Genomic DNA, 12,884 nt, shown 5'->3' on the forward strand with positions numbered 1-12,884 from the left:
TTGACTTACTGTGTGAGGTGAAGAAAAGTTGACTGAAAAGCCCAGCTGGGCACTTTCCTACATTTTACATTTGTAAGAAACAGGCCAGGTACTTCAATGCGTGCTCAGGCGCACACGCTACATCAACATTAACATGGAGCAGGTAAATGATGGTATGAAATAAATCAAAACTTGTTTCTCACAAGTGTAGCAGGTTGTGAACTCTGCAAATAACATTTCCACTCTGAGAATGAGAACGGTAAATTACTGTAATTAATACATGCATTAACAGAAATCCATGTGACCAAATAACAGGGATAAACTGTAAATTGCCTGTTTTACAAACGGTAGGCTACCACATGGGCATTCATAAAATTGCATTGGGGGCCGACACTGTATAGCCTAGGCTACTGTTCTACTTTGCAGGGATAGGAGAGGGCAATTTTTTGGGTCTTGCCTATGGCAGCATATCGGCTAGGGCCTGATCAGGGTTGATTAGTCTATAAATTGAGAAAAGATTCCTTATCAAATTATACCATGTCAGGTTGGAGAGGATTGATACTTAGTCAATTTTACACAGTATTAGCTCATTACAGGCCTCAGAGCCAGAACAACCTTGTCGACTGCTGTTTAATAAATGATGAATATTTAGACACATACAGTGGGGAAAAAAAGTATTTAGTCAGCCACCAATTGTGCAAGTTCTCCCACTTAAAAAGATGAGAGAGGCCTGTAATTTTCATCATAGGTACACGTCAACTATGACAGACAAAATGAGAAAAAAAAATCCAGAAAATCACATTGTAGGATTTTTAATGAATTTATTGGCATATGATGGTGGAAAATAAGTATTTGATCAATAACAAAAGTTTCTCAATACTTTGTTATATACCCTTTGTTGGCAATGACACAGGTCAAACGTTTTCTGTAAGTCTTCACAAGGTTTTCACACACTGTTGCTGGTATTTTTGGCCCATTCCTCCATGCAGATCTCTTCTAGAGCAGTGATGTTTTGGGGCTGTCGCTGGGCAACACAGACTTTCAACTCCCTCCAAAGATTTTCTATGGGGTTGAGATCTGGAGACTGGCTAGGCCACTCCAGGACCTTGAAATGCTTCTTACGAAGCCACTCCTTCGTTGCCCGGGCGGTGTGTTTGGGATCATTGTCATGCTGAAAGACCCAGCCACGTTTCATCTTCAATGCCCTTGCTGATGGAAGGAGGGTTTCACTCAAAATCTCACGATACATGGCCCCATTCATTCTTTCCTTTACACGGATCAGTCGTCCTGGTCCCTTTGCAGAAAAACAGCCCCAAAGCATGATGTTTCCAACCCCATGCTTCACAGTAGGTATGGTGTTCTTTGGATGCAACTCAGCATTCTTTGACCTCCAAACATGACGAGTTGAGTTTTTACCAAAAAGTTATATTTTGGTTTCATCTGACCATATGACATTCTCCCAATCCTCTTCTGGATCATCCAAATGCACTTCAGACGGGCCTGGACATGTACTGGCTTAAGCAGGGGGACACGTCTCGCACTGCAGGATGTGAGTCGCTGGCGGCGTAGTGTGTTACTGATGGTTGGCTTTGTTACTTTGGTCCCAGCTCTCTGCAGGTCATTCACTAGGTCCCCCCGTGTGGTTCTGGGATTTTTGCTCACCGTTCTTGTGATAATTTTGACCCCACGGGGTGAGATCTTGCGTGGAGCCCCAGATCGAGGGAGATTATCAGTGGTCTTGTATGTCTTCCATTTCCTAATAATTGCTCCCACAGTTGATTTCTTCAAACCAAGCTGCTTACCTATTGCAGATTCAGTCTTCCCAGCCTGGTGCAGGTCTACAATTTTGTTTTTGGTGTCCTTTGACAGCTCTTTGGTCTTGGCCATTGTGAAGTTTGGAGTATGACTGTTTGAGGTTGTGGACAGGTGTATTTTATACTGATAACAAGTTCAAACAGGTGCCATTAATACAGGTAACGAGTGGAGGACAGAGGAGCCTCTGAAAGAAGAAGTTACAGGTCTGTGAGAGCCAGAAATCTTGCTTGTTTGTAGGTGACCAAATACTTATTTTCCACCATAATTTGCAAATAAATTCATTAAAAATCCTACAATGGGATTTTCTGGATTTTTTTTCCTCAATTTGTCTGTCATAGTTGACGTGTACCTATGATGAAAATTACAGGCCTCTCTCATCTTTTTAAGTGGGAGAACTTGCACAATTGGTGGCTGACTAAATACTTTTTTTCCCCACTGTACAACCATTTTTAAAAGAAGACAGATTTATTTAATTGTTAGCAAGCAATGAAAATGTGCATTGTATTAAAGAAAGTCAAAGATTATTTTACTGAAGTGTTTAGTTTAGTTTATTAATTCGACCATTTAAAAAAACAATCACACATAAAACGTGGAGGATAACACACAATCAAGTCTGTGGTCCTCTTGAGACAAGATGGCTAGGCAAGATCGTCCACAGTTGTGGCAGTGAGATAATAAAACATAAAAACAAAGAAGAAGAACATCTATCTCATCATTGCAGTTACGGGGGTGTGCGTGCTATAACTATAAGTTAACTATCTACAGTTGAAGTCTGAAGTTTACATACACCTTAGCCAAATACATTTAAACTCAGTTTTTCACAATTCCTGACATTTAATCCTAGTAAAAATCTTAGTCTTAGGTCAGTTAGTATCACCACTTTATTTTAAGAATGTGAAATGTCAGAATAATAGTAGAGAGTGATTTATTTCAGCTTTTATTTATTTCATCACATTCCCAGTGGGTCAGAAGTTTACATACACTCAATTAGTATTTGGTAGCATTGCCTTTAAATTGTTTAACTTGGGTCAAACGTTTCGGGTAGCATTCCACAAGTTTCCCACAATAAGTTTGGTGAATTTTGGCCCATTCCTACAGAGCTGGTGTAACTGAGTCAGGTTTGTAGGCCTCCTTGCTCACACACGCTTTTTCAGTTCTGCCCACACATTTTCTTTAGGATTGAGGTCAGGGCTTTGTGATGGCCACTCCAATACCTTGACTTTGTTGTCCTTAAGCCATTTTGCCACAACTTTGAAAGTATGCTTGGGGTCATTGTCCATTTGGAAGACCCATTTGCGACCAAGCTTTAACTTCCTGACTGATGTCTTGAGATGTTGCTTCAATATATCCACATAATTTTCCTTCCTCATGATGCCATCTATTTTGTGAAGTGCACCAGTCCCTTCTGCAGCAAAGCACCCCCACAGCATGATGCTGCCACCCCCGTGCTTCACGGTTGGGATGGTGTTCTTCGGCTTGCAAGCCACCCCCTTTTTCCTCCAAACATAACGATGGTCATTATAGCCAAACAATTCTATTTTTGTTTCATCAGACCAGAGGACATTTCCCCAAAAAGTATGATCTTTGTCCCCATGTGCAGTTGCAAACCGTAGTCTGTCTTTTTTATGGCGGTTTTGGAGTAGTGGCTTCTTCCTTGCTGAGCGGCCTTTCAGGTTATGTCGATATAGGACTCGTTTTACTGTGGATATAGATACTTTTGTACCTGTTTCCTCCAGCATCTTCACAAGGTCCTTTGCTGTTGTTCTGGGATTGATTTGCACTTTTCGCACCAAAATACGTTCATCTCTAGGAGACAGAATGCGTCTCCTTCCTGAGCGGTATGACGGCTGCATGGTCCCATAGTGTTTATACTTGCGTACTATTGTTTGTACAGATGAACGTGGTACGTGTCAGGCGTTTGGAAATTGCTCCCAAGGATGAACCAGACTTGTCGAGGTCTACAATTCTTTTTCTGAGGTCTTGGCTGATTTCTTTTGATTTTCCCATGATGTCAAGCGAAGAGGCACTGAGTTTGAAGGTAGTTCTTGAAATACATCCACAGGTACACCTCCAATTGACTCAAATGAAGTCAATTAGCCTATCAGAAGCTTCTAAAGCCATGACATCATTTTCTGGAATTTTCCAAGCTGTTTAAAGGCATAGTTAACTTAGTGTATGTAAACTTCTGACCCACTGGAATTGTGATACAGTGAATTTTAAGTGAAATAATTTGTCTGTAAACAATTGTTGGAAAAATTACTTGTGTCATGCACAATGTAGATGTCCTAACCGACTTGCCAAAACTATAGTTTGTTAACAAGACATTTGTGGAGTGGTTGAAAAATGAGTTTTAATGACTCCAACCTAAGTGTATGTACATTTCCGACTTCAACTGTAAGTGCCATAGCCTATAGCGCTCTACACCCCCGCACATCTAGCACATTAGCTGGTAGAGCATCAAAGGACAGTTGGAAAGAGGAGGAGATGTAGAACATTTAATACACAGACTAAGTTAGTAAAACAATTGCTTATAAACATTAGTAAACACTCCCGCTATTAGGTGAAGTTTATCTAGGCCGACATGAAAATAAAGACAATCAAACAAATGAATGTAGGCCTATTTAAACTGTCTCGTTGATTGAAGGCTCGGACCAAGTTGCAGCGTGGTAGGCGAACATATTCATTTATTAAATGAACCCTGACAAAACAACAAAATACACACGAGCGTAAAGTTCTGCAGGCTACACAGCAACTATACAAAAACAAGATCCCACAAACTAAGGTGGAAAAAGATTGCCTAAGTATGATCCCCAATCAGAGACAACGATAGACAGCTGCCTCTGATTGGGAACCATACCAGGCCAACAAAAAAATAGAAAAAATAGAATTCCCACCCAAATCACACCCTGACCTAACCAAATAGAGAAATAAAAGGGATCTCTGAAGTCAGGGCGTGACATAAACGGTTTTGATTATTATTTTATTTTCATGATGGTCTTCATCCATAACCGTCAGTCACAGCCCTAGTAGGATACTGCATATGCAGATATATGTATATATGCAGATGCATATGCTTGTCAGTTATATGAAACAGCAGTATTGGTGATGGCTATTTTATCTCTTTGAAAAGAAACCTATGTGATTGGCTGATCTTTGAGAGGGAAACCGTATGATTGGCTGATCTAAATCTGTGTATGCTCCAGAAACAGAGATGTTGCTAATGGAACTGGAGGGAGGCAACCCTCTTTTTACCTTTATGCAGGGCCATATATAGACATATAATAGAGCCAGACATGTAGAGATCTATAGATCTACCTTTATGGATCACTACAGTTGACCTTTCAGTAATCCGGTAATACCGTATACCCCGGTATGGTACAGAAACAGTATGGCGGTATGAAAATCTGGATACCGCCCAACTGTGTGTGTGTGTGTGTCAGAGAGAGAGAGAGAGAGAGAGCAGTAGAAGGTGGGGGTGGGTGAGGGAGGAGGAGCCTGTTGGGACTTACATAATAAAGGCGCTGCTCCTCACTTTAGTACGCACGACCACGTGTGTGAGCCAGCCAGCTAGCTAGTGGGTGTGTGCCCCGGCGACACACACGCACACCCTCTCTCTCTCTCTGGCATGCGCTGTAGGGGGTGGGAGCAGATGGGTTATTGATGGGGAGTCTGCATTAGTGTGTGTGTCACTGGGAGAGAACACTGGGATAGGATAGGGTACAGTATTGACATTAGGAGAGATAGGGACTGTCCTGCCACTGGGACAGACACAGACAGACAGACAGACAGAGAGAGAGAGAGAGAGAGAGAGAGAGAGAGAGAGAGAGAGAGAGAGAGAGAGAGAGAGAGAGAGAGAGAGAGAGAGAGAGAGAGAGAGAGAGAGAGAGAGAGAGAGAGAGAGAGAGAGAGAGAGAGAGAGAGAGAGAGAGAGAGAGAGAGAGAGAGAGAGAGAGAGAGAGAGAGAGAGAGAGAGAGAGAGAGAGAGAGAGAGAGAGAGAGAGAGAGAGAGAGAGAGAGAGAGAGAGAGAGAGAGAGAGAGAGAGAGAGAGAGAGAGAGAGAGAGAGAGAGAGAGAGAGAGAGAGAGAGAGAGAGAGAGAGAGAGAGAGAGAGAGAGAGAGAGAGAGAGAGAGAGAGAGAGAGAGAGAGAGAGAGAGAGAGAGAGAGAGAGAGAGAGAGAGAGAGAGAGAGAGAGAGAGAGAGAGAGAGAGAGAGAGAGAGAGAGAGAGAGAGAGAGAGAGAGAGAGAGAGAGAGAGAGAGAGAGAGAGAGAGAGAGAGAGAGAGAGAGAGAGAGAGAGAGAGAGAGAGCGAGAGCTCTGACAGAGGACCACACTGTAGGGTAGAGCAGTGTAGGCATGGATGTGGCTGCTCTGCACCAGGCCTATCCAGGCACAATCTACTCCTCTCACAACCAGGTAAACACAGCTGTTATGTTCCTCGCACAGCAGATTTCTTATACGTTTGTGTCATCTTTCAAATGGACTGGTAATGTTTTAGCTATTGTTTTGAGCCTGTATTTCGAGCTGTATTACAGTTGTGTTCTGTTTGGGGGGGATTTGTTCTTGAGTGGTAGTTGAGGGAGGATGGGTGAGGACGATTTGAATCTGAAAGTGCAGGAGGTTACTGATTTAGATGATTGTATTTTTAGGAAGAGATGGTCGTTTGTTGCCTTTGGGACTGGGGATGAGCACTTAAGTTTGCTGTCTGGTTGTTTGTATGCCTTCGGCTGTGTGTGTGTGTGTGTTTGCTAGTATGCTATGGATATGGAGTCTGTCTTCAGACAGATGTTATTGGATTATCCGGTCTAACATTGCTGTGCTCTTATCCTCTGAGGATACTAGTCTAACATCTGTCACAAACACAAACACTGAAATGTCACAGTGTCAGAGCAGCATCCTCAATCGACTGCTTAAAATCAGGTCATAGAGTACAGAGGTATGTTTCTCTGCATGTTGTGTGCATTTGTTTGTATGTGACACCTCCGTGGAGTAGTTCAGGATTCTGTCATGTAAACCGACTCACTCTTAAGATAGAGGTCTTCACGGGTCCACCTGAATAACCTTTCCCTCGGGTCTGGGTCGGGTCCTGTTTGATTGTCATCAAGTACAGCTCCCGACCATGGCTCTGCATAGACTTTAGCATATTTATTTTACGCTAATAAGGTGATTGTATTTACTTATAGAAGGCCTAGTAAACATATAAAAACCTATTTGTTAACCAGAAGAGCAACTTGGCTGATAAACATTATTATTTTTTCACTCTGGTCCAATTGGGTTGGGTCTAGGTCTGGTTGTCGTCGGGTCCATTCGGGTTCGGGTCTTATTTGGGTTCGGTTAAACTTTTTGGACCCGAGAAGACCTGTACTCTAAGGTGTCAGAGAGAAAGCATCCTGCATCAGTTACTCACATGTCAACTAGATACAGATACTGTAGAGATGATAATAGCTTTGACAAAATGTTAAACATGCAACACAACACACAGCACATGACTTACAGTAGAGATTGCATTCAGGATTGCACTCCATCTGCCATGGATCAGTTACTCACATGTAAATCCAGATGATTGGAGATATATGTACACTAGAAATATCTCAACTTTATGTTAACATGCAAGCAAACAGACAGCACATCAGTACATGACTTACCATGGCAATCCATTAGGGAACTGTTTTATTCCGTGCCAGCAGCAGTACTGTAGCAAAGAAAAACATTGATTCAGAAGCCGTGTTTATGTTCAGTAAATTAATTATTGACCATGCATACACGGTCACACGCACAGACATACTGTACTCTGCCACAATGGGACTCTAGTCTAGGGGAAGCATAACAACAGAAGAGGGGTTGTTCATTGCTATTCGACATGTCCTCACTTCTCTGATGGAAATGTCCACTTGTTTACCTAACATCCTTTCGGATGTCAGTATGTCAAGATTTTTCTGTGATATGTTTGCAATGACAAGTATAAGAGTTCATTTGAATTCTAGAACAAAGATTTCGCATTCCAGTAGCTATTTTTATGCCATATTGTTTAGAAGTAGGAGTGGGAGGAAGAACAAACAGAAGGCTTTAAAGGATTTAAAGTTTGACTCATGATTTGAACGCTCATGGTTTGATCCCCCCTGTGCTGCTGTCCCTTTAGGAATGAACATTATCTTTGAGTCATTAGCATTATCTCTGCATGGTCTCTAATGCCTCAGAGGAACCATCTCCTCCCTAATGGTGATTTAACTGACGATACCAAGTCTCACATACAGTGTATCTACACATTATATTTTTCTGATGATCTGGGAATAAAGAAACAAAATAATACTTAGTCATGGACGCTAGAAGAAGGGAAATGTCTAGTCAGCTGCACGCATTCAACCGAAATGTGTCTTCCACATTTAACCCAACTCCTTTAAATCAGAGAGGTGCGGGGGGCTGCCTTAACCGACATCATCGGTGCCCGGGAGCAGTGTTTTGGGTGTTAATTGCCTTGCTCAAGGGCAGAACGGACGATTTTTCCAGCTTGGGGATTCAAACCATTGACCTTTCGGTTACTGGCCCAACGCTCTTAACCGCTAGGCTACCTGCCACCCAGGCTAAGTGATTTCATGCCTCACACACTTATGTCTCTGTGCTTATGTTTGGCAGACAGCTTATATGGTGAGTAATGGTGTTGGTCTTTGTGTACTGAGGAAACGGCTGTTCCAGTGGAGCAGCGTAACACAGCAGTGTGTCTTCATGTTAATGTCCGTGACTAAGACTGTTAGAGAAGCGTGAAGAAGAGACGACTTTTATCTGTTTACTGTGTGTCTAAATCTCTCTCTTTTTTCTGTCTCCTTCCCTCCTTTCATCCTTCTTTTCCATCCGTGTATCATCTTCCAGCAGGTGGCGCTGAAACAGCAGAATTCCAAATTCCAGGAGGACCTTAGTCTCTCGCAGGAGCAGAGCAGCTTGGAAAACCAGCGCATCGGAAATCTGTGCAAGGAAATGTGAGTACGACCGAAGGTTATCCTGCTCTTTGGGTGATCTAATTCGTGTATGAATGGCTGAAACCAGCATATTGGAATGTTCAAGGAAATGTTAATGGGATAAATTAGTAGAACTAGAACTAGGAATTCTATGCATGGACTGGTTCTTCAGCTGACACGGTGGCATTCAGCGTTCAAATGATGCATTGACTACAACAGACAACCAACCAACATGTTAGCTTCTTTGGACCCAAAAGACACAGGAGGATTTTATGCTCTGTGGATTTTGAGGTGTTTCAGCGTGTGGTTAAGACCAGCACATCAGAAGTCCGTGAGAGAGAAACGTGAGAGAGGCCCATATCAAAGTCTTACTCAAATAAGACATAGACTCATATAGTTATCTTACTCATGCTGCTTAGTCATACTGATGATGATGATAGGAGAGAGAGAGAGAGAGAGAGAGAGAGAGAGAGAGAGAGAGAGAGAGAGAGAGAGAGAGAGAGAGAGAGAGAGAGAGAGAGAGAGAGAGAGAGAGAGAGAGAGAGAGAGAGAGAGAGAGAGAGAGAGAGAGAGAGAGAGAGAGAGAGAGAGAGGAGAGAGAGAGAGAGAGAGAGAGAGAGAGAGAGAGAGAGAGAGAGAGAGAGAGAGAGAGAGAGAGAGAGAGAGAGAGAGAGAGAGAGAGAGAGAGAGAGAGAGAGAGAGAGAGAGAGAGAGAGAGAGAGAGAGAGAGAGAGAGAGAGAGAGAGAGAGAGAGAGAGAGAGAGAGAGAGAGAGAGAGAGAGAATGTAAATGAATCTGATCTCATGTCTTTGTTATAATGAGCGTCATGCATCACGTAGGGTTCTATTTATAGGTCTGTGTGTGTACATGTTCGTGTGCATGCCTTCATGTTTAACGTGTGTGTGTGTGTGTAATCACTTTGTCCCGATGTCTCTCCTCTCCTTCACTCATCCCTCTCCTCCTCCATCCTTTTAGAAACAAACATTCCTCTTTCCTTCCGTCCATAAGAGACAGACTAGGGAGTGTTACATAATCACAGCCTCTTCTTCCGTGTGTGTGTGTGTGTGTGTGAGCAAGAGCAGCTTTGTGCTGCCAGAGACATCTCGTCTGGGAGAACAGCTGCATCCGACCCAGTCAGTTCTCTGATCTCTTTGTGTGTGTGTGTGTGTGTGTTTTGGCTAGATTGGTCTGTATTATAGAGTCTATATGTAGCTGGCAGTGGATTAGAGGTGAAATTGGGGTTTTCCACTTGTTATTTTATTCTACAGTATGCTCTCTAAGGAGTAGAGTGCCTTTTCATTCCTGCCGGGTTACAACCTTTGGGAGGGTGTGTGTGTGTGTGTGTGTGTGTGTGTGCGCATGTTTGTGCGTGTGTGTGTGTTAAATATCAGCCCGTCATATCACGCTTGGACAGCCTCGGATACAAATGCAAGTTGGTGATATTGATATTTGGCAGTCTGGGCCACGTAAATAGACTTACTGTACGTAGCCTTCAGATTGCAGGCCTGCGAAAGAGTAGAGCAAAACAACTGTCTAGGTACTGCTCTGTTTCAGCCGTTATGGGCAGCCTAGCTGTGTGGAGGAGAAGATACTGCTCTGTTTCAGCTGTTATGGGCAGCCTAGCTGTGTGGAGGAGAAGGTACTGCTCTGTTTCAGCCGTTATGGGCAGCCTAACTGTGTGGAGGAGAAGATACTGCTCTGTTTCAGCTGTTATGGGCAGCCTAGCTGTGTGGAGGAGAAGGTACTGCTCTGTTTCAGCTGTTATGGGCAGCCTAGCTGTGTGGAGGAGAAGGTACTGCTCTGTTTCAGCTGTTATGGGCAGCCTAGCTGTGTGGAGGAGAAGGTTCTGCTCTGTTTCAGTCGTTATGGGCTGCCTAGCTGTGTGGAGGAGAAGGTACTGCTCTGTTTCAGCCGTTATGGGCTGCCTAGCTGTGTGGAGGAGAAGGTTCTGATCTGTTTCAGTCGTTATGGGCTGCCTAGCTGTGTGGAGGAGAAGGTACTGCTCTGTTTCAGCCGTTATGGGCTGCCTAGCTATGTGGAGGAGAAGGTTCTGCTCTGTTTCAGTCGTTATGGGCTGCCTAGCTGTGTGGAGGAGAAGGTACTGCTCTGTTTCAGCCGTTATGGGCTGCCTAGCTGTGTGGAGGAGAAGGTACTGCTCTGTTTCAGCCGTTAGCTGTGTGGAGGAGAAGGTACTGCTCTGTTACAGCCGTTATGGGCAGCCTAGCTGTGTGGAGGAGAAGGTACTGCTCTGTTTCAGCCGTTAGCTGTGTGGAGGAGAAGGTACTGCTCTGTTTCAGCCGTTATGGGCAGCCTAGCTGTGTGGAGGAGAAGGTACTGCTCTGTTTCAGCCGATATGGGCAGCCTAGCTGTGTGGAGGAGAAGGTACTGCTCTGTTTCAGCCGATATGGGCAGCCTAGCTGTGTGGAGGAGAAGGTACTGCTCTGTTTCAGCCGATATGGGCAGCCTAGCTGTGTGGAGGAGAAGGTACTGCTCTGTTTCAGCTGTTATGGGCAGCTTAGCTGTGTGGAGGAGAAGGCACTGCTCTGTTTCAGATGTTATGGGCAGCCTAGCTGTGTGGAGGAGAAGGTACTGCTCTGTTTCAGCCGTTATGGGCAGCTTAGCTGTGTGGAGGAGAAGGCACTGCTCTGTTTCAGCTGTTATGGGCAGCCTAGCTGTGTGGAGGAGAAGGTACTGCTCTATTTCAGCTGTTATGGGCAGCCTAGCTGTGTGGAGGAGAAGGTACTGCTCTATTTCAGCCGTTATGGGCAGCCTAGCTGTGTGGAATTTCCTTAAGTATCCTTGCACCAACAATCTTTGAAATGTTTGAATCCTTTATAATGTAATGTGATTTATGGATTCAAATAACGTATTTAAAATGTGTGTGTGTGCTTGCCTGTGACTGATGCTTTAGCGTGTGGTCAATGTGATTAGGCCTCAGTTGAACACAAAGATGGTGATTTAGACTGGGCCATTTGTCACACTTACTGAGAGTTAGACATGACCTTTACACTCATCACTACTTAGCCATGACAACCTTTACTGTACACCTGTACCAGCATCACAGCCAAGCAGAGCTACTGTGTGTTGTAAATGGATTGTTATTTATGTATAAATGTGTTATTATTGATGTTGAACACACAATCTGATTGTCCTTTATTAGAAAGTGCCTCTAGATATGAATCATGTTTATTGTTATTGAGTGACACTGAAAAGCAACTCACCCTCTCTCTCCCTTCTCTCTCCCCCTCGCTCCCTTCTCTCTCTCTCTCTCTCTCTCTCTCCCTCCATCTCTCTTAGTGAGGAACTGAAGCTGGCCAGTCAGAAGTCTCAGTACCAGCCAGACATGAAAGACAGGTAAAACAGTTATTACACATGTATTATATTATTTATAACACAATTTATTATCTGCTGCCTTGGGGAGATGGTTGAGTGTAAACATATTGCGCCATGCATCTACTGCCATGGTACAGTTTTATTTTCTATATCCATTAATGATCGGCTTCAGTGTTTCTGATAGTGGAAGAAGCTGGACATGGATAGTGTATAACTACACGTAGTTCAGTCAACTCTCTCTTTGCAATATTGAGGCTGCTGTCCTTTGTTTCGTGAAACCCAATTTATTATAATACAACAGATGGGAGTAGTTCATCATAATCGTCATCAGTGTCCTAGTATAAATCCAGATTCATAAAAACCACAGTTGATTTAGTTAATGTGGTCAGATCCCTTAAAAATGATTATATGGAGTAAATGAGACAGTGAGAGCAGCGGACAGAGACTGATGGGGTTTTAGTGTGATGACAATCAGTCAGTCAGTCTGTACATTTCATCTGTGGGCTCAGAATGGACTCAGGAGACCAAAAAGCTTGTACACTGTCATGCTTCTACTATCACCTTTTAATATTGACAATGGAATAGTTCCTCCAAAAAATGATTTCCTTTCCTTGCCCTGGAATTTGATTGAATGTGTGTTTGTCTGTAGATATACTGGCTATACTGAAATAAGTGTCTTGAGTGTAGATTTATCTCTCTGTCTGCAGGATCAGAGGATTAAGAGATGTCTTTATACAGTGCCGTGAAAAAGTGTTTGCCCCCTTTTTAATTTTCCCTACCTTTGCATATTTTTGATACTGAATGTT

General features: G+C 43.4%; 1 protein-coding gene across 3 annotated transcripts in view; it reads left to right on the forward strand.

Moving 5' to 3' along the window:
* Positions 1–12,884, forward strand: part of LOC121582759 (CAP-Gly domain-containing linker protein 1) — a 33,828-nt gene that overhangs the window by 15,689 nt on the left and 5,255 nt on the right. For 2 of the 3 annotated variants that reach the window (XM_041898846.1, XM_041898848.1), the window contains 2 exons: positions 8,660–8,766; positions 12,043–12,099. In XM_041898846.1, the coding sequence (XP_041754780.1) occupies positions 8,660–8,766; positions 12,043–12,099 (164 nt within the window). The remainder of the gene's footprint in view (positions 1–8,659; positions 8,767–12,042; positions 12,100–12,884) is intronic. The other variant, XM_041898847.1, reaches the window with a different exon arrangement.

Source organism: Coregonus clupeaformis, chromosome 15 (genome assembly GCF_020615455.1).
Source record: "Coregonus clupeaformis isolate EN_2021a chromosome 15, ASM2061545v1, whole genome shotgun sequence".
Lineage (NCBI taxonomy): Eukaryota > Metazoa > Chordata > Actinopteri > Salmoniformes > Salmonidae > Coregonus > Coregonus clupeaformis.